This window comes from Triturus cristatus, chromosome 9, assembly GCF_964204655.1.
Source record: "Triturus cristatus chromosome 9, aTriCri1.1, whole genome shotgun sequence".
NCBI lineage: Eukaryota > Metazoa > Chordata > Amphibia > Caudata > Salamandridae > Triturus > Triturus cristatus.
This window is the reverse complement of record NC_140592.1, coordinates 1,093,895,692-1,093,921,062: the sequence shown is the minus strand read 5'-3', so window position 1 is coordinate 1,093,921,062 and position 25,371 is coordinate 1,093,895,692. Positions and strand designations below refer to the sequence as shown.

The 25,371-nt window shown below is 42.8% G+C and overlaps 1 protein-coding gene across 10 annotated transcripts in view; it reads right to left on the bottom strand.

Moving 5' to 3' along the window:
- Positions 1-25,371, bottom strand: part of TRIM9 (tripartite motif containing 9) — a 422,460-nt gene that overhangs the window by 214,690 nt on the left and 182,399 nt on the right. For 7 of the 10 annotated variants that reach the window (XM_085626964.1, XM_085626966.1, XM_085626968.1 and 4 more), the window contains exon 2: positions 15,016-15,150. In XM_085626964.1, coding sequence (XP_085483090.1) covers positions 15,016-15,150 — 135 coding nt within the window. The remainder of the gene's footprint in view (positions 1-15,015; positions 15,151-25,371) is intronic. The other 3 variants (XM_085626967.1, XM_085626972.1, XM_085626973.1) reach the window with 1 other exon arrangement.

Here is a 25,371-nt window from a genome sequence, read left to right as displayed (position 1 = left end):
TTTTAAGGAATATTATTGTATTTTAAAAGTTGACACTTAGAATTTTTTTCACATAGAATCACCAATGTTATCCTATGGCAGAATATTCACTTAGCAGGTAAGTAGTGTTATCGTTACTTTTTCTTACTCAGTGGTGGATCCTGGATCCAGCACTGGCCAATCTCCTGTAAACAGTTGAAAGAATGTGTTTAAGTCATACAGACGATTTTTTAGGAATATTTTTAGTTTGTGAAAATAGACACTTAGAAACTTTTCTGGTGAAAACCACATAATGGATTCCTATGGAAGGAAATACAAGTTACTAGTAAGTACGCTTACAATTACTTTTCAGGGTCAGTGCTGGGCTAAAAGATGCAGCACTGGGTTCTCCCCTGATAACAGGTGAGTAAATCGGAATTCGTAGTTCGGCTGATTTTAGAGGAATATTTGTAAGTTTAAAAAATGGACACTTAGAAACTTTTCTGGTGAAAACCACACAATGGATTCCTATGGAAGGAAATACAAGTTACTGGTAAGTACGCTTAGAATTACTTGTCAGGGTCAGTGCTGGGCTAAAAGACGCAGCCCTGGGTTCTCTCCTGAAAACAGGAGAGTAAATCGGAATTCGTAGTTCGGCTGAGTTTAGAGGAATATTTGTACGTTTCAAAATTGGACACTTCGAAAATTTTCTGGTGAAAACCACACAATGGATTCCTATGGAAGGAAATACAAGTTACTGGTAAGTGCGCTTAGAATTACTTGTCAGGGTCAGTGCTGGGCTAAAAGATGCAGCACTGGGTTCTCTCCTGATAACAGGTGAGTAAATCGGAATTCGTAGTTCAACTGATTTTAGAGGAATATTTGTAAGTTTCAAAATTGGACACTTCGAAAATTTTCTGGTGAAAACCACACAAGGGATTCCTATGGAAGGAAATACATGTTACTGGTAAGCACGCTTAGAATTACTTTTCAGGGTCAGTGCTGGGCTAAAAGATGCTGCACTGGGTTCTCTCCTGATAACAGGTGAGTAAATCGGAATTCGTAGTTCGGCTGATTTTAGAGGAATATTTGTACAATGGTGAAGGAAGGGGGCGGGGCCTGAGGTGACGTGTGCAAACACGCCCTGTGGCGCGTTTTAAGTTGGCGAATTAATTCCTCTTCAATCCAGAGGTCCCCTGGGGGCCAACTAGCCCACCAGGTACCTCCAGTATGTGCCAGGGAGCTGCGTTGCAGAGAGGTGTTCAGAGGCCACGCCCCTTTTTACAACACTCTGCAACGCAGCTCCGTGGCGCTTACTGGCGGTACCTGGTGGGCTAGTTGGCCCCTATGGGACCTCTGGATTGAAGAGAGATGAATTCCCCAAGTTAAAACGCACCACAGGGCGTGTTTGCACACATATCACCTCAGGCCCCGCCCCCTACCTTCACCACTGTGCAAACGCGCCCCGTGGCGTGTTTTAAGTTGGGGGATTAAGTCCCCTTGAATCCTGAGGTCCCCTGGCGGCCAACTAGCCCACCAGGTACCTCCAGTATGCGCCAGGGAGCTGCGTTGCAGAGAGGTGTTCAGAGGCCACACCCCTTTTTACAACACTCTGCAAAGCTGCTCCGTGGCACTTACTGGAGGTACCTGGTGGGCTAGTTGGCCCCTAGGGGACCTCTGGATTGAAGAGGGATGAATTCCCCAACTTAAAACGCGCCACAGAGCGTGTTTGCACAGTATCACCTCAGGCCCCGCCCCCTACCTTCACCACTGTGCAAACGCGCCCCGTGGCGCGTTTTAAGTTGGGGGATTAAGTCCCCTTGAGTCCTGAGGTCCCCTGGCAGCCAACTAGGCCACCAGGTATCTCCAGTAAGCACCACGGAGCTGCGTTGCAGAGAGGTGTAAACAGGGGCGTGGCCTCATTACACCTCTCTGCAACACAGCCCCCTGGCGCATACTGGAGGTTCCTGGTGGGCTAGTTGGCCCCCAGGGACCCCCAGTATTCAAGGGGAATTAGTTCCCCCTCTGCAAACGCGCCAGGGGGCTCCTGGCTGATGATGTGCTCCCACATCATCAGCCAGGCTCAATTCAGTAATGGTGTTGAGTACATCTATGTCCCTTAAGTCAAAATCATAATCACAATTACTTTTCATAGTCTCTCTATCATAGCTGACATATGCACCCTTAATTTTGTGCCATTTTTTTAATTTAAGCTTCCGGACATATTTAAACAGGTCAATTCTGTCATTGGTATAATTGGAAGGGTTGGAGGGACAGAAAGAGAGGCCCAGGCAGAGAGTTCTTTTTTCTATTGAATTCATGGGCCTTTTGGACAAATTAACAATTGTCCTGTTTACCATTGTTTCATCCATTAGTAAATTTTTCTGGCATATGCTCTGCTTCTTCCCACTGTGCCACGGCCCCTGCCTCTTCTGCCATCGTTGTCTGCTTTGTATTCGGTGATTTCGCCTTGTCCTCTTCCTCTCCCCCGTCCACGTCCCCTTTGTCCTCTTGTTTTCGGGGTTGGAGTCTCCCTCGTGGTCTGGCGGCCCCTCCGCAATGTCCTGTATTCGTCTAAAAAAGTCAGTTGTTTTTTGTTTTGTGCTGCGGGGGTCTCACTTCGTACAGACACGTCAGATTCACTTTCACTTGTGATGGCCCCTTCATTCTCTGGTATATCATTTGAGGTGACAGCCTTTTGAAGTTCACATTCGCCTTGTTTGTATAGATGGTCGTATTTGTGACTAAACGTAAGAATACGTCCAGTATCATAATCAGCATAGTCCCGATTGAGCTTTCTCTCTTTACGTGCTTTTATGTCATCTTCATGTTTGATCAACCTTTCTTTGATGTTAATTAAAGCCTTTTCTACATTTTCTTTTTCCATACTTTTCTTTAGGTCATCCATTAATTCTTTGATTTCCTCTAAAATCCCCTCTCGGTCCAGCCAAGAATACTTTATAAGTATTTCCAACATTCTTCTTGAGCTGTGGGCAGAATTCGTCGACCACTCTTCTAACATTTTGGGATTAGATTTTTCGTAAATTGGTGTTGTAAATATTCTTAACCCCCTGGGGACCATGTCCTGATCAACATAATGTTGCAACGATGTTGCTTCCCACCACTTGGTGATTTCATTTCTTTTTAGTTTCTCATATCTGCGTAAATTATCCTCATTAGGTTGTTGTTGATTATCATTTGTTGTTCCTCTAATGCCTAATCCTGTTTTCCGAGTAAACATAGTCTTTGCTGCTAATTTGCGTTCTTCGTCCTCATTCATGACTGTGTTGCAGCAGTATAATCTTCTTATTCTTATACTTGTTAATGGGTCATATGTTCCCCCTGCAAATAGTAGGTTCTCTCTGCCTTTTACGTTCACTAAAACGGGAGTTCTCTCTTGTATTGCTGCTGCTGGTTCAATAATACCGAGGTTCTTGTTTGCAACCCCTCTACTTCGTGCCGTTTGCTTCTGAGTGTTTAAGGCGCTTTGCAGGCTACGCGGTATGTCTAGAAACCCCGTTTAACCAAATGTGCGAGGGGAACGACGTCCAACCACCATTAGGCGTCCCACCACCTCAAGGACGGAAGGATCAGACTCCCGCTTACCTGCCAATCCGCGCAGTTCCCAGGCTTGCACTTCCGTAATGCCCGTTCAAGATACGTTCTATCTTCATCTTCTATCTTCATCCCACTCTAGGCTTTCAATTTTTTTGAGAAAATCTTTAGTGTCTTTAATGTAGCTGTCTAATGTAATCACATAGCCCCTCAAAAAATGATCTATATATTTTGAGACAAGTTCCACAACACTCCCCCTTGACGAAACTATAGGCCTCCCTGGTGGTGTATTGGGGTCTTTGTGTAACTTGGGGAGGAGATATAGAACTGGGAGCACAGGATAATCTCGTTTGAGATATCCATATTCCTCCCACGTCAATATCCCCTTGTCTTTCCATTGTGTTAATAATTCCCAAATGATGGTAATGCTCTCATTATATTGTTGGAAATCTACCATTTCGTAAAATGTGGTATCTGTAAGTTGTCTGTCTGCCTCCATAAGGTATTGTTCACGATCTAAAATTACAATATTACCCCCCTTGTCTGAGGGACGGATTATGATACTGTCGTCTTCCATCAATGACTTAAGGGCTTTTCTTTGCTCCAAGGTCAAATTGGAACTCACTCCCCGTCTGTGTTTGTTTTTGTTTTTGTTCTGTCTCGCTTCATTGAGTGCCTTGCTTACACACTCATGAAAAGTATCTATGCTATCATGTGGTAACGTCGGCAGAAAACATGATTTCGGTTTGAAATCAGTGTCTGCAGACGCATCTGTCGTCACATCCAATTCAATCAATAATTGTGTTGGAGTTTGGAAAATTTCAATCAATAATTGTGTTGGAGTTTGGAAAATTTCGCGAAGATTCGTCAATCGGCACCAACGTTATTCCAAATAGAATGTTGCGGATTTCCTATGGAAAATAGGTCCTAACTATATCTACCTACTGGCGACCGCCAAAGACTAGTCATCTGTTGTCCACTTTTTGTGTTTACTCTATAAGAGCAGTGGAAGATATGACAATGTTCATTAATGTGCATTATTTGCAATAGAAAATTGACAACACGGGTCTAACGATGACCACATTAACAACACAAATGTGCATTTAACACAAGATTTATATTTGATTTGAATTTGTGTTTGTCTATCATAAAACAATGTCCTCTTTCTATGTTCATTGTCGTTTACGATATATACGTTGTTCGACACAGTGTCGGTGTTTACACGTGATCAAGCCTTTTGGTGAAACGCGTTGTGTGAATAAACAGCAGTTACTTACACTGGGTCTTTGATTCCTGAGAGCGCGCGGATTGAAAAAGTGATTATTGTGGATATATATATATATATATATATATATATATATATAAAAATATATCCACAGCAACTCTCCTTCACTTTTCTTTCTTGAAATACAAACGAGCACAGACCCAAAGATTCGGTGATTATTTTATTTCAAGCCGTTGTCCGCCATTACGCGTTTCGGGCGATCCCGCCCTTGATCACATGACAACTGTAGTATTGATGACCACTTCTATTTAAAGTGCTAGTGCAGTGACGACAGTAAATGGACATGAAAGACACACTCTGATGTACCTCGTAAGAGTACTGCATTTGATACAATATTATACATAAATGTAAACATAATAATATACCATTTTTTGCATATTTTGCATGTGTCACAATAATACACTGATTGTATGTGTATCACGGTCTCCTAATCTCTGCTTTAATGCAGAAAATAAAATAACGTACCATAATGTCCAAAAAAGTAAGTATTTGAGTGAAGGTGCTGATCCTATGGTAAAAATACCGAAAGTGCATATATCTTAATCCCAATTTGTTAAAAGTTCATAGGATTTTGCAAGGCGACCTAACGAGTCCTTTTTAGCCATAGATACATAATGTAAATTGTGTTTCTTTTTCTCACATAGGTTAGAATAATGTGCAAATAGCAAAATTGTTTTTCTCAAGTGCAAGACAGCTTAGGATGGCAATAAATACATAAATATATTGTTTCTAGGTAGACCCAAGGGAATTGTACATATTAAAATAGAACTATCAAATATACTTTCTATTCACAATTCCTAAAATCAATCCTAAAATTCATAAATATACATATAAATATATAAATAAACATCATCCTAAAATTTCCTTGCATAAATAATTTGTACACTAAAACCTATTCAATGGTGCAGATCTTGAATGTGCCCCCTATTTGGCAGGGTCAAGCAGCATAAGTTGTAAATTATGAATAAGAAATCTAAAATTTATATACATTGCTATATCTGATATGCCGGACATCTATAGATGGATTTTTGTGAATGATTCCATCTACTCAGCTGTTACAGGAATGTGTACAGATCCTCACTGTTGTTTAAGCCTGAGGGGTGTTTGGAATCCAGCTCGAGGATGTATGTTGTTTCTAACCTCCTCAACTTAGATTCCCTATCTCCTCCTCTCTTTTGTGGGATGACTATATCTATAACAAAGTACTTCAAGTGTTGAGTGTCGCTATTGTGAGAACTCTTAAAGTGTCTTGCAACCGGGTAATTCTCGTCATTATTTCGAATGGCTCTTAAGTGCTGTAGGATTCTTTTATGGACTGGCAGCCTTGTACTCCCTATGTATCTCAGATTGCAGCTGCAGGTAAGTACATACACAGCATACTCAGTCTTGCATGTGAGAAAATGTTTAATATCACATGATTTCGCACTGAAGGCAGTAGTATAAGTTTTAGTGTTGATTGCATGTTTACAAGCCTTACATGATGTGCACTGAAAGAATCCTTTCCTCTTCATCAGCCAGGAGCCTTGCTTACCCATCTCTAGGTTGCTTCTGACCAAGGCCATGCCCATACTGTTGGTTTTCCTGAACGATACCGAGAGACTGTTAGATAACAGTTCCCCTATAATAGGATCATCCTTTACTATGGGCCAGCTTTTTCTCACTATATTTCTGATTTGTTTTTCCTGACGTGAAAATCCTAAGATCAATCTGATGGGTTCAGCCACTTTCTCTTGGCTTGCTGAGATATCTTTTTGTCTCAACAAGTCATGTCTAGCCTGTGATTTAGATTTGATGATTGCAGACTGGATAACTTCAGAGCTGTAACCTCTATTAAGGAACCTAGTCCGGCTTTCTCTTTGCTTGATGTTGCACTCCTCCTCCTCACTGCAAATGCGTCTGATACGGAGCATCTCCCCATAGGGGATGCTCTTAATCAGGTGGGGAGGGTGTGCACTAGAGGCATGTAGTAGTGTGTTTCCTGCCATAGGCTTCCTATAGAGTGTAGTGGATAGCCTATTACTGATTATCTTGATCTCCACGTCCAGGAATGTAACATTTTCATTGCTAATGCTTGAAGTAAACTTTAAATTGAGTGAGTTATCATTTATCATTGAAATGAAACTTGTGGCGCTATCAACATCTCCATCCCATACTATGAACAGATCATCTATATACCGGAGCCAGGAGACAACTCTCTTATTGTAGATATGATCATACTGTTGCATGAGGACCAGCTCCTCCCACCAACCCATATATAAACAGGCGTAGCTGGGAGAGAAGCTGGCCCCCATCGCAACTCCCTGTATTTGCTGGTACATAATGCCATTAAACAGAAACCGGTTGTTCTCTAAGCAAAATAGGATCATTTTGAGAAGCATTTTGTTGTGTTGAAGGAATTCAATTGGCCTATTCATTAAGAAATATTCTACGGCCTTCATGCCATCACTATTTCTAATACAGGTATATAATGCAGATACATCAAGTGCTATCATTAAATAGGATGACTTCCACACGATGTTCTCCACTTTTCTTAAGAAATCACTCGTATCTTGTATGTATGATTTCAGGCCCTTTACAAAGTCTTGTAGAAAAAAATCTATGTATTTTGATAAATTCTCCAGAATGCCGTCACACGCTGCAATTATGGGACGGCCTGGTGGTTTGTTTATATCTTTGTGCAGTTTGGGTATGAAATATATAACTGGAATAGTGGCGTTTTCCTTTTTTAGATATTTGAATTCATCCCAACTGAGTAGGCCTGTGCTTCTCCATGCCACAAGTTGGGTAAAAAGTACTTCTTGCGTGTCCCTGTATTTTGCATACGTTACTTTTTTATAGCATTCTGCATTATTTAATTGACCATGAGCCTCTTCCAAATACTCCTTTAATGGCCACAACACCAAGTTGCCTCCTTTGTCCGAATTGCGTATGATGATATCATGATTTTCTCTAAGTTTTTTAATGAGTTGCCAATACTTTCTCTCTTGATTTGTAAATTTCTTTTTATTGGCCCCATTAATAGCCTTGTTGAGTCTTTTGATCTGCGCCACAATCTGTTCATTAAAAACATCTATAGAGTCCCTTGCCATCATTGGTACAAACTTAGATTTGGGTTTGAATGGTGTCAAAGGTTTAGTATCCATTCCTGGGATCTGGGATGCTTGTATATTATTTGACATTTCTGCATTCTGGGACTGATTGCTGATATTGACTCCTCCCTTTGCCAAACTGTACATATCTTTTAATAGTTCATAATCGGATCCCTGAAGTCCCTGCATTTTAGAGGTCTGCACAACATCTTTAATTTGTTTTTGATTTTCCTTGTTGCGCTAATGATGGTATTTCTGCAATTTAAGCCTCCGTATGAATTTATAAATATCTGCACGAGTTTGGGTATAGTTAAAGTTAGATTCTGGACAATAGGAGAGGCCCAATGAAAGAAGTTGGCGTTCAGCAATGGAAAGATCAATACCTGCAAGATTAATGATAGTATTCTTATTTTCTAGCGAGGAGAGGTCAGTATTGGAATCGCCTTGTATTTGTCCCTTTATCTGCGCGGTCTGCCTCTCCCCCGTCTTTTCATGTTTTCTCCTTGCTTTCCTGCGCTCCCTTCTTCGTTGGGTTGCCCGGCTTTTGCGGGTATCTGGGTGCGCGGCCTCAATGTTTCTTTCCTGCTTCGTTTTAAAATTTCCAATTCTTCCCCCAAAGTTAATTTGATGTTACTTGCCTCAGGTCTTCTTCCCATATTATCTGATTCAGATCCGCTCTCCATGGCCGAGCTTAGTTCAGAGGCTGAGGGGGACTCATTGGTTTGTGCTTGATAGCTTCTTTTGTCCTCCTTGTTGCCCATGCGTTTTTTAGCCGTATCAGCTCGCATAGAATCATACCTTCTTGCGAAAGTAAATATCTGGCCGTTTGCGTAATCATCCCGATCCCGCCTAAATTTGTATGTCTTCCGATTTTTAATTTTTTCTTCCTCCTTTTTAAGGCGCACATTCATTTCTTCCACCATTTTCTTTTTAGATTGTGGGTCACCCTGAGATTCAATATCTTTTTCCAAAAGCTCTATTTTTCCTTGAAGTGCTTCTCTATCGATATCGGCGTATTTAACCAATAGTGTGACAAGGCGTCTGGATGATTCCAGGTTACATTCCCCCCACTCTGCCATTAAGAGGGGATTTGGGGATTCATAGCTATATATAATGAGGGCTTTTCTGCTGACATGACTTTTTCCGAATTAAAATCAATTACCAACGAGAAAATTACCACTCTTAGTCAGCAGGCCAAATCAGGCTCCCCCTACGACCCTCTTCCCCCCATGGTGTTTAAGCAAGCCCCTGAGTCACTGGTTCCCAGTCTTACTACTATTTTTAACTCCATGTTTGCTCAGGGTGTATTTCCTACTATTTGGAAAAAGGCATTTACTTTGCCATTACTAAAAAAAAAAAAATCTTGATCCCATTGTACCGAATAACTAGAGACCTCCTTCCCGCCTTCCTCTTCCTACAAAACTGGTAGAAAAAGTCATGAATGAACAGTTAACCCATTACCTGCATTGCAATAACTGTCTGGATGAAACACAGTTTGGATTCAGTTCAGAACACAGTACAGAATCAGCCCTGGTTAAAGCCACAGACAAAATCAGAACATATTTGGATGCAGGGGCAGCTGCTACTCTTATTTTGCTCGACTTGTCAGCGGCGTTTGACACAGTCGATCACAATCTCTTACTAAGGCATCTGGATTCCATTGGCATTTCCGACAAAGTGCTCACACTGGTTTCTTCCTTCTTGTCTGGTAGAATGCAATCGGTAGCCTTGGGCAGCTACGAGTCTCCCACCTTTGTCCTCCCGTGTGGAGTCTCACATGGCTCATCCCTGAGCCCCACTCTTTTTAACATTTATGTATCTGAACTGGCAACACTTATCCGATCCTTTGGACTCGCTCTGACATCTTATGCAGACGATACACAGATTGTTCTGTCTGTGTCAAAAAATATTTTACCACTGATGCAAAATTTTAAGGATGAGCTCTCATTGCCTGAGACTGAATTCAGATAAAACTGAAGTAGTCATCTTTGGCAATTTTCTGCCAAACTGGGTACAGAGTTGTTGGACTGATGAATTAGGGACGGCACCAGTTCCAGCCGCCAAGTCTAAAAACCTAGGCGTGATCATCGACAATAAACTGAACTTTGAGCCACAAGTTAACTCCGTTTCCTCATCGAGTTTCTTTTTGCTTAAAATAAACAAAAAAATACTACCTTTTATTCCCACAGACAGCAAGAAAATGGTGATTACCTCACTGATTCTCGCCAAATTAGACTATTGTAATGGTCTCTTTCTTGGTGTGCCTGAGAAACAACTTAATAAGTTGCAAATGATCCAGAATGCGGCTGCCAGGCTTCTGCTGAGAATTCCTAGGTATCAATCAGTCCAGAAACATTTGCAAAAGCTGCACTGGCTCCCAGTCAAGAACTGCATCATCTTTAAGGTCCTTTGTACTACCTACAAGGCACTCCACGATTCTGGTCCTAAGTTCCTGAGACGCCTATTATACTGGTATGTCCCTAATAGGCACCTGCGCTCAGAAGGAGCTAAATTGTTAGCAATTCTGAGATCTTTCAAAGCCAGTTGGGGTGGAAGAATATTTAGGGTGGCAGCCCCTAAACTCTGGAATGAACGTCCTCTCTCCATTAGAACCCTTCCAACATTGTTTGCTTTCAGGAAGGCCCTGAAAACTTGGTTGTTTAATAATTAGTGACCTGTGCCTTGCATGAACTTGCTTCTCCAGATCTTAGCACCAAGACACCTCTGGGTATTCGTGTGCTTAATAAATATATATATATATATATATATATATATATATATATATATATATATATATATATATTAAACCAATCCTGAATTTCAAGCATAATAAGACAGGCGCTGACACCGTGGGACGATGTATCAAAGAAATGTTTATTTCAAAAGGACGCCCACACGCGTTTCGACGGGTAAGACCGTCTTCTTCACTACATCTGGTCCCTCTATAGTGTTTACTTATATTGTAAAGGCGAGGCACAATCCACCATAGTTGTCACAGCAACTCTTATCATAGACATAAAGGAAATCTCATGTATGTCTATGCCATATGACAATAATTGAAATACAGTGATTAAAAAAATATTGAAAAAACACTATGATTGCAACCTGATGGGAGAGAATCAATACATTATGGCACAATCAAACTGTGTGTTAATTTAAATCCACATAAGAAACTATAATGATACACCAGTGTGTAAACGTACCACAGTTGAGGATGTATGCATACATGTAAAAATAATTAATTACAATTGGATATATTGTAAATGCTGGTTAACAATTGTTCAGCCGTTAGAAAATCCAGTGCGCCATATTGGTATACTGCTCGTTATTTAAGCCCAAGTGGGCAGATAAACAAGGTGTTCAAAAGGAAAAAGGAGGTGACAGGTGTGTGTGCCATGAAAATAAAAAGTGTTATAAAAAGAGAAGGATCCACATGTTACGGATCGGAATTCAGGAGCGAGATACATACACAGCTAGTAGACATTTGCAATATTTTTAGAGATGTACATTTAGCGCTTCGTCAGCGTTCATCCCATTAGGGATCTTGCTGTCCAGAAGTATAATGTATCTGGATTCTAGTCTTCTCAGACGTAGTTGTCTGTTCCCTCCCCTTATGTTTTTAGCAATGCTGTCAATTACAAAATAGGATAGTTCATCTATTCTGCCCTCATGTTGTAGGTTAATATGTCTCGCTACCGGATATGTCGGGTCCTCATTAGTGATGGCCCTTAGATGTTGCAATATCCGGACATGTACAGGATGTATCGTACTCCCTACATATATTTTGTTGCAGGTACAGCGAAGGACATATACCCCGGATTTCAAAAGGGGTTTTTCTAAGGGGAAGAGAAATGGATCTGGTATTCACACCGTATTTACAGGCTTTACATTTTGAACACTTCTGAAAACCTCTCTGTGGTTTAAGCCAGGTACCCCCCTTGATAAGTGTAGGTGCATTAGTTACCAATTCCTGTTGCATACTCTTTGCTCTTCTGAAAGTCAACTGGGGGAATTTTGAGCATGTTGGTCCTATTGTAGGGTCATTGCGCACTAAGGGCCAATGTCTATATAGGATCTTTCTCAGATTCATGTGGTAGGTGTTATAGCCAGTAATGAGTCAAGGTGTGTTATCTACTGTCTTTTGTGTTAGTTGTTTGCTATCCCTGAAGATCAATTCTTCTCTTTTGAATTTGTCACATTTCTGTTTGGCCGATCTTAATGTTTTGGTGTTGAGACCCCTATTCTTTAGCCGTTTAAAGAGACTGTCTATGGAGGTATTAAGACTGTCTTCGGTGCTGCAATTGCGTTTCATCCTTAAGCATTCAGCGTAAGGGATGCTATCAATAAGATTACGAGGATGAAAACTGCTGGCATGGAGGATAGCATTGCCTGAAGTAGGTTTCCTAAAAGTCCTTGATTGTATCTTTTGATTTTCTATATACAATTCCAAATTATATCTATCATCTATATCCACATCAAGTTGGCTCAATTTCCTTGAGGACGCCGGCATGGGATTCATAGACAATGGGACTTTACAATTGGAAGTTGGCCATACCAATCGGGACAAAGAACGACATTTTTTAATACTCCCTTTGAAACTCTACCCACGCTGGAGGATTGTGTGGGTCGGAAGTATCACCACACGCTAATAAGCACTAAAAGAAGCCTACTAAGCCTTGAAAAAGTCGGATGTACAAATATACAGAGACGACGAAACATGTGTTGGCATTTGGGCTTTGGAACAATCACAATTTCTTACATTAAAGAAGGATCAAGACAAGGAATCCTCAAGATTGAAGATTCACACTTATTTAATTGTGTGTCAAGATCTCATCTCTACAATAACTTACTGTACTACTGTTACGTTATATACTTGTCGTGTGCTAGGGAACCCTATGTATGTCTCTCTCCATCATGGTCCCCTAGTTGGTGACCTGAGCAACTTCCCCCACTTCCCGTTCCCAAAGCGAAAACCTTTGGAGTCATCATAGATGATAATCTCAATATGGGAAACCAAGTATCAGCGGGAGTTTCTCCAGCCTACTACGTACTAAAAATTATTAGAAAAATACTTCCCTACATTCCTGACAACTATAGGAAAAACATGATTACTGCACTAGTCCTTTCAAAATTGAAATATTGCAATAGCCTTTATTTAATTGTGCAATAAAGCATTAAGTCGGTTGCAACTGGTGCAAACTTCTGCTGCCAGAATGATCCTGCAGTTACCTAAAAGTCATTCCATCTCACAGGGACATCGAAAACTACATTACCTTCCAATTAGCAGCCGGACAAAATTTAAAGACGAATGCCTTGCACATAAAGGACTGGTACACCCCTAGCAGAGATCTTCGCTCCGCAAACTCCAATACCTTAATTACTCCTAAAATCATTAAAGCAAATTGGGGAGGTAGAAGCATCATCTATGGCACAGCTAAGTTATGGAATAGCCTTCCACCACACATCAGAGCCATTCCTACCTTGTTGGCATTCAGGAAGGAGATTAAGACCTGACTATTCAATAACTAAAGCGCTTTCTTATAGCATGTCTTTTGTTCAGATAGCCCCAAGACACCCATGGGTATTCGCGTGCTTTAAAAAATTCCCGAACATTAACAAAAATTCCCAAACATTCATACTTCTACTAGAGTCTTTGTCAATGACCAAGATGTGCTAAGTTTCAGGGGCCACGGCAAATAACATTGTTATTTGTAATACAGGCATACTATACAAGTAACACGCAAACATATAATTACATAATCATTGAATCTGAAATGGCCAACACAGAACAAACCTTTTTTCAATTCCCGAAAAGCCAGTTACGTGTTTACATCTTCCCAGCTCATTGTTAGTAATGTTGCACCCCATTATTTAGCTGTGCAGGACACCTCCATAGCCGGGTCGTGGTACCACTTACTCTTTGTATTAACACACCGAAAACAATACGGTCTCGTAGGCCTGCATAGTAAAAATTCCCTGATAGACACATGCAATGCTATTTAAGTAGTCAATAACTGTGATCATAAACATGAAAGAAATATATGCGCCCAAAATGAACTGAATTCTTAATTTCAGCAAATATGTAGTTAATGTAACAATGTTTAAATTGCATGTACAGATGATGGGATTTTAGAGTGGGAGTCATATTCTAATGTTATTTTGCACATAAAACAACTATACCACAAGCCATGAAATGGTATTGTGAAACAAGAGCAAGTGACTGGGGAGCGTCACATCTGTATGGATTGACCTGTCATTCTGTAGTGATGCCTAACTACCGTAACACTAGAAATGAAGGTGAAAAGCGAGAGTTACTGACTCATTCCTCCATCTCTTTTAATTGGTTCCCACTACGCAGCCTCTCTCAAGGTCTGCCAATCCACACGGGAAGAATGCCCCTGTACCCAGCACTCTTCAACTGCAGTTGAGACTACCAACATTTCCTGCAGCCCAGTGCCAGTCTGGGGGACTCTTTTCGTTTCGTTTCTCCCTTCCATATCATTTCTAGTCTATACCAAGCTTGCCCTCTACGTGCCCTCAGTAGCATACCCGACACAAATCCCTCTTAAATTCTTCCCTCCAATATTTTATGTACGCGAAGTGCATCTTCCCCTTTCAGTGTCTGCCATATTATGTGGTTGTGGTGCACTCCATTATGAAAACAATCAAGGCAAGGATTAATACCCCTGTGCCTTAAAGGGGCCTCTCGGTGAATGATGTCACAACCGACCTCAAACCCCCGGAAGATCTCATGAAAACACCGGACAGCATGCCATGGTTGCTGTTTGTCGGAGTTGCAGGCTTTGGCACAGAAACGTGTTTTTCTTTCCTTTACACTGGGTGACCACCTTAACTCAGCCCTTGCACTTTACTCAACAGCACTTTATTTTCTGACAACTGCATTTCTCAGTAACCACGAGGCTGCCGCCTGGCTGGTGGTGCCAAGCGTGGCAACAGGCTCCTTGCCAGCTATGCTCCCTGAGAGTGTGTGCACACGTGCTTGTGGGTGTATGTGGGACAAATAAGGGTGCGTGTGAGAATCGTGACCTCTGAGTGAGCTGGACGGGTGATGACTAACGATGAACAGAAAAGATGCAATAGTGACTGAAATACACGTATCATATTAACCTCTGGTTTTGATTTTCCATTCTCGGGTGATAACTGTACCTGGATTTGCTGTACCATGTTTCGCAGCTGCACCAGGAACTCTTTCGCCTCCTTGGCCCTGTCGGACAGCCCGTTCAAAGCTTGGGAAAGCTGACTCTGCAATGATAGAAAGCAGCCAGGTAAGAATTGACAGAAATATGGCACCTTGTCGGGTTGCTTTCGGCTGTTCGCCCACATTAATACTAATACTACAACACTCCTTGGTAGGCAGACAACTGTAACGTACACCTTTTACTTGTGCTTCACCAGTACTCTGGCAGCCAGTGAGCCAAACACCACCAAATAAACAGGCATGGAATATCTGAAGAGACCTGTCACACACTGCTGTCAAGCAGAGGCCCACCTCTGGAGGTCCCAAATAACGAGACGCAAAGATCGATTCGTTACATCTGACCATGACCCACTGAGATGAGATGATAGTAACAGCGCCTCTCCCAGCAGATCCCTCCCGGCCCAGCTAAGTAGATGATGATCATCAGAACGGATGTAAAGGGGCCTGCAGAGCCTTTCAAAGAAGGCACTCAAAACTACATTAGAATTGAGCAGGAGAAATAAAATGTGTACTGCATATCTAAATGTAAACATTAGCATCTAGGTTTATGCATTTCAAGTGCCTTTAATATACAAGTTATTGGTGTTTGTTGACTCCTTGAAGACTGCAAAGCTCTCCCATTTATTATATGGATGATAGGTTTTTATTAAATTTTATGATATAAATAAAGAATATATGATAGATATATTTTCTATATATTGTATTCTCGGTCTCTATTTTGGTGCTGGTACTAAGTTTAATTGACTGAATGTGAGAAAGTTGGTGTATGCTTTACAAGGAGCCCAAAGGGATCTTTTTGTTTGACATAAGTAGCCTTTCAAAGCTGCCAGCTTACTGAAAAGGATCAACTGTGCACCTGTCTCTCACGCCTCATGATGCGCCACGCTGCTTCGGGCTTCATTCCATAACACGACAACCGTGTCTCGGTGGTCATCGCGCACAACATGGAAACACTTCCCACACAGGATCACAAAACAAAGACAACACCTTTTCAGGCACACAGCCAACATGAAGTAACTTGCTGCCCATGTAGGTCAGTGCTTCAGTGCCCCAGATAGGGGTATTAAGCACTATATATAGGCTGTAATACACTATAATAGCTAAACATGAGCAGGAAGAATAGAACATCAATAAATCCTACGTGTAACCTTCTTTGCATGGACGTCAGACATGCTGCAAAAATGCCAGGGGTAGTGGCACACATACCCTTTGACTCCCCGATGAAATACAGGATTTGACATCACATGACTTTTGCGACAACATTACCCAAAGTTATACCACATTAAAGAACCATTTGAATTGCAATGGTTGCCCGGGTAAATAGAGGTGTAATGTGGATAAATGAAGGTTGCAAAGGATGAGATGACATTTACTTCAAGATTAAAGGGTTTTATTGCTCCAACTGCGTTTCTTTGCAGTGGCCAGTGTATTTCCCATGGCAAACGCAACCGCAGCAACCACCTCGCAACCCAAAGGTTTAGAAGAGACCAGCCCTTGTACGCAGTGCAGGCTTTTTACTACTTTTTCTTCTTTTGGAAACAGGGCCGGTGCGACCGGTGCCACCGCACCGGGTTCAGGCTTCCTGGGGGAGCTGTGTTTCCAAGTTTATGTTTTTAAAGCACCTGCTGCCGCGTTCCTCTGGCAATTACCAGGCCTCACAAAAATGTTGTTAACTCTTGTGATTAATGTTCGTCCTGAAGAGAGAGTGGACTTTTGTATAGTTGATTTTTTGACTTATGTAAAGGTAGAGCAGAGGGTTAATATGCCTGCTGCAAAGAAGGTGTACCATGTGGATTACAGAGTTCATACAATGTAAATAGATCAGCAGGTTACTGCTTTTAAAAGAGACATCCTTTTGTTCCTTGCAATTGATAACTTAAAGTTTTAATATAGAACAGTGAGGTATTAACTTTCATCATCGAGCCACATACACACTGCAAAGTATACATTAGAGAATAGATTAATGTTGTAAAAAGGGTTAATTTGGGTAGAAATCGATTCTTTTCATTAAAGAAAACTCCCAACTATGCTGTTTCTTTATTCGACCGAGTTTGTGCTTCTCCACACCAAGCACTCCTAAACTATACGGCCTACTAATATGGATGACATGTGACTCCTACACTTTTAGTCCTTTGGCTTCTGTAACATTTCCTATAAGCTAATTTACACACCTATGTTTGATTGTCTCTCTGTAATCTGTATATGATGCAAAGTGCTCTGACATCCTTTACTGGTACGAGTGGTGCTACATAACTAATTCAATGCATCTGAGAGAGAGTGGTTATGGAGACCTGGTCACTGTTAAAGGGTGCTAGTGAGAGATACCTGTGATGGAGGTGGTCATGGGGGGCGCCAACTAACATTGTCGCACTGGGCGCCACCAGTGCTAAAGCCAGCCCTGTTTGGAAACAGGAAAGACTGTCCACCGCCACCATATATCTTCTCCGCTTCCTCACCAATCATGAGTGTGCTGGGTACAGCAGGAAAAATGGGTTAGCGTTTGCACCCATGCCTCCCCCCTTATCCATCAAAAGCCTCCAATGTGCTGTTCCTGGTTAGGGTTGAGAGTATGGGCGAGAACACTATTGAAGATAAACAGGATTCAAAGACAGCTACATACTTTCTGTTCCAGATGCTTCCTTGCTGGTTCAGTGGCAGGGGTCACAAGCAGGGCTAGAATGGGGAACCACAAGCAGCTCTGGCAAAAAAGCTCAGATCAGCCCGCTACCTTCTCTCCTCCTGCAATCTCTCTCTCTTTCCAACCATCCATTTTCACTTTCCTCCCACTCTCTCTTCTCCTCCCTTCTCCCACTCTGATTTCTTTCTCCTCTGCCTTCTTGCTCCCTCCCTCTCTTTCTCTCTCTCTCTTTTAGCCTTCCTGTGCCTGTAGCAGTTAAACTCGGGGAGCCAGGGAGAGTGACAGAGGCACCAGGTGCAGCCCTGAGCTTTCACAAACGCCTCCAAGAGCCCCAGCCCCCTGGGAAAATGCCTGGTGTATTAAAAAACCTATCTGGCCAAGGTCACACGTAAGTAACTGGGGTTACAAAACACGGGCCATGTGCAGTAGCTGTTGCTTCTGGCCGCCCCTAAATTATTTCCATGCTTCTTTAATGTAAGGAAGCTTAGAGCACACAAGCTCTGGCAAAATGGGGTCTCCTTCCTATCTTCCCTTACATGATACAGTGAAGGACTGATGGGAAAGCTCTGGGATGTTCCAAATACCTCTTGGCAGTTATGTAACAGGGCTAGTGGCTGTGTGGGGTTGAAGTTTACTTCAGGGCACCAGAGCTTACAACAGGGTTCTTGTTATTCTGAGATTGCGCACACATTTCACACTGACTCGTGGCCTTTTCCCCTGGACAAAACCTCCAACCTTTACCTGTTCAGGAAAAACACTCCCGATCCTGGGTTTAGAAGCGTGGAGTGAGGGGAAAAATGTGTGAAACTGAAACCTCATCCTATCCGAACTATGGAACTCAGAATTGGGGGGTAAAATCACCCTGGGGCAAAACTACAAGGTGCATGTATGGTTTTTTCTCATAACGTTATCTCTCAGTATTCCAAAGCAAACACAGGGAGATGATGGACGGAGTGCTGAAACTTTTCAGACACTCAACCCCAGTCACAGATCTGGGTTGAATTCATCATCATTCTTCAGCTCACTTCGCCACCCCAGTTCAGACACAGCTATATGCAAATCAGTCTTGACCCTGTGCCTCAAGGGAACAGTTCAGCCCGAACTGCCAAGCCATGTCTTCTCTGGACCGGAAACAAGCATCCTGGGACCAGTTCGGGCTAACAGCCCTCATCAGCCAGGATAGCTTGGATCCAGTGGCAAAGTGAGCAAGGGACTCACGTCTGGGCATACCCTGCCAACTTGGGGCATACAAAGCAAACAGAAAGAGATGATGGGCTTAGCACTGAAACTTTTGAGACACTCACCCCCAGTCACAGGTCTAGTTGAATCCATCATCGTTCTTTAGCTCACTTCGCCACCCCAGTTCAGACACAGCTATATGCAAATCAGTCTTGACCCTGTGCCTCATGGGAACAGTCCAGCCCGAACTGCCAAGCCATGTCTTCCCTGGACTGGAAGCAAGTATCCTGAGACCGGTCTCAGGCTAACAGTCCTCATCAGCCAGGCTAGCTTGAATCCAGTGGTAAAGTGAGCAAGGGACCCACGTCTGGCCTTACCCTGCCAACTTAGGGCAAACAAAGCAAACACAAGGTATTCCTGCAGGCATCCACCACTGATTATCTAATGAGAGAATATGGACTTCTGCTGATGACAATCATCTCTCCGTCTTTATTAACAGCCATGCAACAGAACCAAAACACCTTGGCAGCTGCCTCAGGGACATTCAGAAATGGAAAGACCTGAGTTGACCTCAGGCCACCAAGCTAAAAAAGGTAATCCTTTTGGGATCTCTCAAAGTTAGAGACAATATGGAACAGTATCTACTGAAGCACTGTATGTTAGTGAAAATCCTAAACTCTCTCAGAATCATGAAAAGTTCAGCAACCTGATACAGTAATGTGCCCTGGGATAAATTTGATTCTCAAAGGCTGCCTTGGCGAACTGTGAAACATGAAAAGTAAGTAGCATTATCAAATATTTTCTATTCCACAGCAACCAGCAGCAAGTAGGGCGATGGCTCAGTTAAGAAGTTCTCAAATATTTGACCATATGTAAGAATCAAAATCAGTAACAATGCCTCCTGAACTCCCAGTAAGGCCGCATAAATGCTGCTTCAGAGCCTTATAGAATTTTACCCTTGTAGTGAGGTCAAGGGGAGATAGATGCTCTGAACTGGTGATAGGCCACCAAGGTTCAATCAAGTGTGCTTTGCATTGAAAAACATAAATAATAGCAAAATAAATATTAACATTTGTACTGCATTTAATGTTACGTTTATTGTTTAATAAAAAGGATATAAGGTTAAAAATATTATTTTAGTTGACAGAAAAAGAACAAACGGCAGACCAGAGTCAAGCACATCCAATCCTGTGTACATTCTATTAGTGAGTGGTGCAATCACTTCCTGCACCCGCCGTCCGGAGGTGCCAATAGTAGCCAAATGTTCAAGAAAAATGAAAGGGGCACTCGTTGCGGAGTCAATCAAGCAAGCCAAATTTGTTCCAAAGTTACACATGTGTGATGAAATCTCACACCCAAGAAATTTGAGAGTTCCAAATATCCAGAATAAATATTAGTAATCAAGCAAGGTCCAAGTCACCACTATCACTTTGAGGGACTTTTTAACTCACAGGTCCTCTGGTGCGACCTTTAAAACAGCAAAATAACGCATAACCGCATGGTAACCGGCATACATCGTACAGACCCAGTCTCAAGCTAGCACAATCTCACAGCCGTCACTTATGTTACAGAGATTTTTTTAGCAGTTATCTTGTTTCAAAATCATATTACAAAATAGGTTAAATTAGAGCTGTGGTTTACTGATCAACATATCAGGTATAAGGATATACGAGTATATAGGACAGCATGGTAGGTTCAAACGGTATGCAAAGAGGAATGAGCCATACCTAGGAGGTGGTCTCACAACTTACAAATTTCTCTCATTACATGAAATATAAAGACAATCCATATTCATCAGGCATCCTGCATAGATCAAATGATGTAGTAAGTGTTACAGACCATTAATGATGATTGATCAAGTATGGTAGTATGGTAAGCATCAGATTATTACTCATGCTCACACAAGTATTAAACACAAAATCTGTCCCTGCAGTTCAACTTACTTTCCCTGTTTAGGCAACAAAGATATCCCACAGTTAATACATGTTGTACACAAACATTACATCCCCCAGGTTACATAGATCTAATTGATTTATAACTCTACAGCAGCCAAACCCCCAGGTCACACAGATCACAGAGGTGCAGTCCTATGACAACACAGCTATCCCTGGTATTACAGAGATGTTATTTATGGATTTATTTATTTATTTATTTATTTAATGCCATTTATAGAGCGCGTACAATTACCCTTAGGCATCTCGGCGCTGAAATTGCATAGAGGTTTCGCCCTGGAACAGAAATGCGGAGATGGAAATCACTGATTGAACAGCCAAGTCTTCAGGTTTTTTCTGAACTGAAGGAGAGTGGAACTAGTTCTTATGTGGATAGGCAGAGTGTTCCAGAGTTTAGGGGCCGCAGTTGAAAAGCGGCGATCGCCCCAGGAGGTTGTTCGACTGCGTTGTATCACCAGTTGCTTAAGAGAGGTGGATCTGAGCATTCTCGGGGGGTTGTAGAGGATCAGTTGCTCTCTAAGGAATCTGGGTCCTAGTTCCTGGAGCGATTTAAAGACAATACACAGCGCTTTAAATTTGACCCGGTTGTAAATGGACAACCAGTGGTATTGTTTAAGCGTGTCCGAGATGGGAGCAAATCTGGGTTTTTTGAGAGCATTCGGGCGGCGGCATTCTGCACTGTCTGTAGTTTTTTTATGACTCTGTTCTGGGCATTGAGCAGCAGACCGTTACAGTAATCCAAAGATGACAACACTAGTGAGGAAACCAGTGTTTTTGCTGCTGATTCTGGCAAGTAAGGAGTGATTTTTCCTACCATTCTCAACTTAAAGTGAGCATTGGCAGCCACCTTATTCGCATGGGCCATAAAGTTGAGCTGGTTGTCAAAAGTGACACCCAAGTTTCTAACCTTGGCCGTAGGGCAGGGAGGAGTGCCCATGGCCGCTGGCCACCAAGTTGCCGACCAGGCTGGGGAGAGATTGCCGAAGATAACCACCTCCGTTTTCTCGGAATTGAGTTTCAGGCAATTTCTTGCCATCCACTCGCCTATGGCAATCATCCCATCTTGAAATCTCTCCGCCATTTCCTGTCCGTCTCCCTTTATGGCCAGAACCAACTGAGTGTCGTCTGCGTATGAGGTCAGGCCCATCCCGTATGCTTTGATGACACTAGCAAGGTCCGACACATATATATTAAATAGTGTCGGGCTCAGGGATGAGCCTTGAGGGACCCCACACGGTAACGACAGGTCGGCCGACTGGAAGGAACCCATTGTAACCGCCTGAGTTCTGTTGGTCAGGAACGAGGCCAGAAGGTCTCTGGCGGTGGACTGAATGCCCATCCTCTCGACACGGTCGACCAAGATCTTGTGGTCAACCGTGTCGAAAGCAGCCGACAAGTCAAGGAGGACTAATACAGCAGTACCTCCTTGGTCACGAATGATTCTTATGTCGTCAGCTGCTTTGATGAGGGCGGTTTCCGTGCCGTGGTATTTGCGGAAGCCGAACTGGGTATCATCCAGCAGGTGGTTGTTCTCGATATAGGCTGATAACTGCTGGTTCATAGCCTTTTCTATGACCTTTGCTAGAAAAGGGAGACTAGCAATGGGACGGTAGTTCTTAAGTTCACTTTTATCTAGCCCAGGTTTTTTTAGAAGAGGTTTAATGAGTGTGTTTTTCAGGGAGTCAGGGTAGGTACCAGATGCTAGAATAATGTTACAGAGGGAGGTTATGATAGGGACGACTGTATCTGGTACTGTGGCTAATACAGCAGAGGGGCAAGGATCCAAGGCTGATCCTGCTTTAATCGTGTTAAAAATGCTCATCACTTGATCAGTGGTGAGGGCATTAAAAGAGGTCATGGTAGTACTAGTTGGATTAATCAGAGAGGTGATCAAAGAGGTGGAAGCACTACTATGAGCCTGATCCAGATTAAATGCTTGATAGATGTCATTGACTTTAGTGAAGAAAAATTCTGACAAGGCATCACATAATGTTTGTGAAGGGGGTGGATTGAGATCTGGAGCATTTCCCGCAAGGGTTTTTGCAACATTATAAAGCTGTTTGCTAGAATTTTTAGCAGCTTCTATATGGCGAGTGTAATAATCCTTTTTGGCAGTTATAATCATTAATTTATAAGTAGCAAGGGCTTTCTTATAAATGTCCTTGCTTTCAATGTCATAACTTCTACGCCATTGTCGTTCCTTGTTCCTGGTGAGTTGTTTTTGGTCTTTTAATTCTTTCGTGTACCACTGAGCTTTAGGCGTGTTTCTGTTTTTAGAAATTGATTTGGTAGGTGCCAACTGAGTAGAAGCTTCACCCAGCCATTTTTGGAATTGATTGGTAGCGGTCGCTGGATCGGTGGATAGTTCCGGGGTTGACGCATTGAGAAGCGACATTAAATCGCTAGGGTCAATATCCTTCCAAACTCTAAATGTGCCTTCTGTTGCAGGGTTCACTGTTTTCCTATGCGGGCCTTTGATGGTAAGTTCGCTAAAAATGACAGAATGATCTGTCCAGGTCATAGGGAGAACAGAGGTGACGGACAGTCCTTCCACATTTGTGAAAATTCCATCCAGCGTGTGGCCTGCCTGGTGGGTAGGGGTAGTCACCAGCTGTTTAAGGCCCATCAAGTCAAGATCAGATATGAGAGTTGTGGTGTCCCTGTCACTGAGAAGCTCTAGGTGAAAATTAAAATCACCTAGTAATGTGGTGGATACTTCTGTTGCTATAGATTCAGTGATATTGGTAAGATTTGCGAGAAACGCAGATCTGGTGCCAGGGGGTCTGTATACCAAAGTTCCCTTAAAATTGAACGTGGGGGCCATTTTGATGTCAAAATGCATGGCTTTGCATGCTTTAATGGGTATAGGTACACAACGAGTTTGGTATTGGTCTCTTACAATAATGGCTATTCCACCACCTTTTCCCTTGGGCCTGTCGTGCCGATAGGCACTGTAGCCTGGAGGAACTGCCGTAACATAGTCCGGCGCAGAAGCTTCGTCAGACCATGTTTCTGTAATATAAAGTACATCTAAATTAAAATCGCTAATCAGATCGGCTATGTCCTGGCAGTGCTTGCTCAGTGATCGCGCATTAACAAGAGCCATGGAAATATGTGTGTCTACCTCCGTAGCTCGACTTTTGCTATGCGGCGTGGGGGTAACGAGCAAGGGTGAAGAATTGCAGTGAGGGGACCGTGCATGAGATGCCGATAATGTGGGCATGACATCAAATTTGGTGCATTGTGGAGCGTATGAGGGGCACAGCTCCCTGAGCTCGCTGCGAGAGTAAGAAATGCGAGAAACAGGGGTCGTGGCCCTGGGCCCGGTCCCGGCGCGGACGGGCGATGGTTTTGCTTATGTACATAATTTGGGCGGGGCGTGAGGAGGGTGGGAGGGGCGCCGAGCTCTCGGCCAGCCTTCCCAAAGCAAGATGGCGGCCAAGTTCGATTCCCAGCTTCCCTGCGCCTGCCTACAGCGGCGCTAAGTGAGGGCAGTTCGATACTAGGCAAGGTGATCTGGTCTCAAAGAGACAATTTCATAAAAACGAAGCAGTTTAAAATATTCACAGTCCTTAAAAACAATAATTTGTCCCAATCGTTTTTGCCATACAAATATACATGCGAGGTGCAAGGGAGCACAATGAAACCTCCGGCTTCCGCCTCAGAGGGAAACTAGTAGCAATTACCTGCGTTTCTGCTAGAACGAGGTTTAAATACACTGGGAGGGCGGGAGGGGCGCCGAACTCTCGGCCAGCCTTCCCAAAGCAAGATGGCGGCCAAGTTCGATTCCCAGCTTCCCTGCGCCTGCCTACAGCGGCGCTAAGTGAGGGCAGTTCGATACTAGGCAAGGTGATCTGGTCTCAAAGAGACAATTTCATAAAAACGAAGCAGTTTAAAATATTCACATTGCCTTTTGCCTCCAGACAGCAGAGCATTCTTTTAAGGTTCAGGCCTCTAGTGGTGTACCCGTCCCACAAGTTACACACATCATCTTGACCAAGGTCTCAGAGAGAACCACCCATCAGTCCACAAACATCTGAGAGATGAGCAACGAACAGCAGTTCGATCCCTCAAGATAAATGTGTTTTATAAGCTAGTCAATCTGGCAGCAAAGATATCCTTCATGTTACATCTTATAAGCGCTCGGGCTTAGCCAACAGAACTATTCCCAGGTTGCAAAGATTTTCCAGAAGCGAGTCAATAACATCATAAAGATGTTGTAACTTTCACAGTTCAAGCAGCCTAAAGCCTCAGAAGAACAGTCCACCAGGTGACAAGGATCTCTTGATCTCAGGCTTTGAACAACCAATCAATCCCTTAAAAAACGTGTCGTACAGGCTCAGGCAGCAAGCAGTAAAGACATGGGCTACATGGATCTGGTAACATAGACCCATTCTGGATTGCATGCTTTTGAAGGCAACAAAAATATGTCACAGTGCAAATGATCCTCTCCCAGGGTATACTGAGAATCAACTATATACACGCATTGGCAGTAG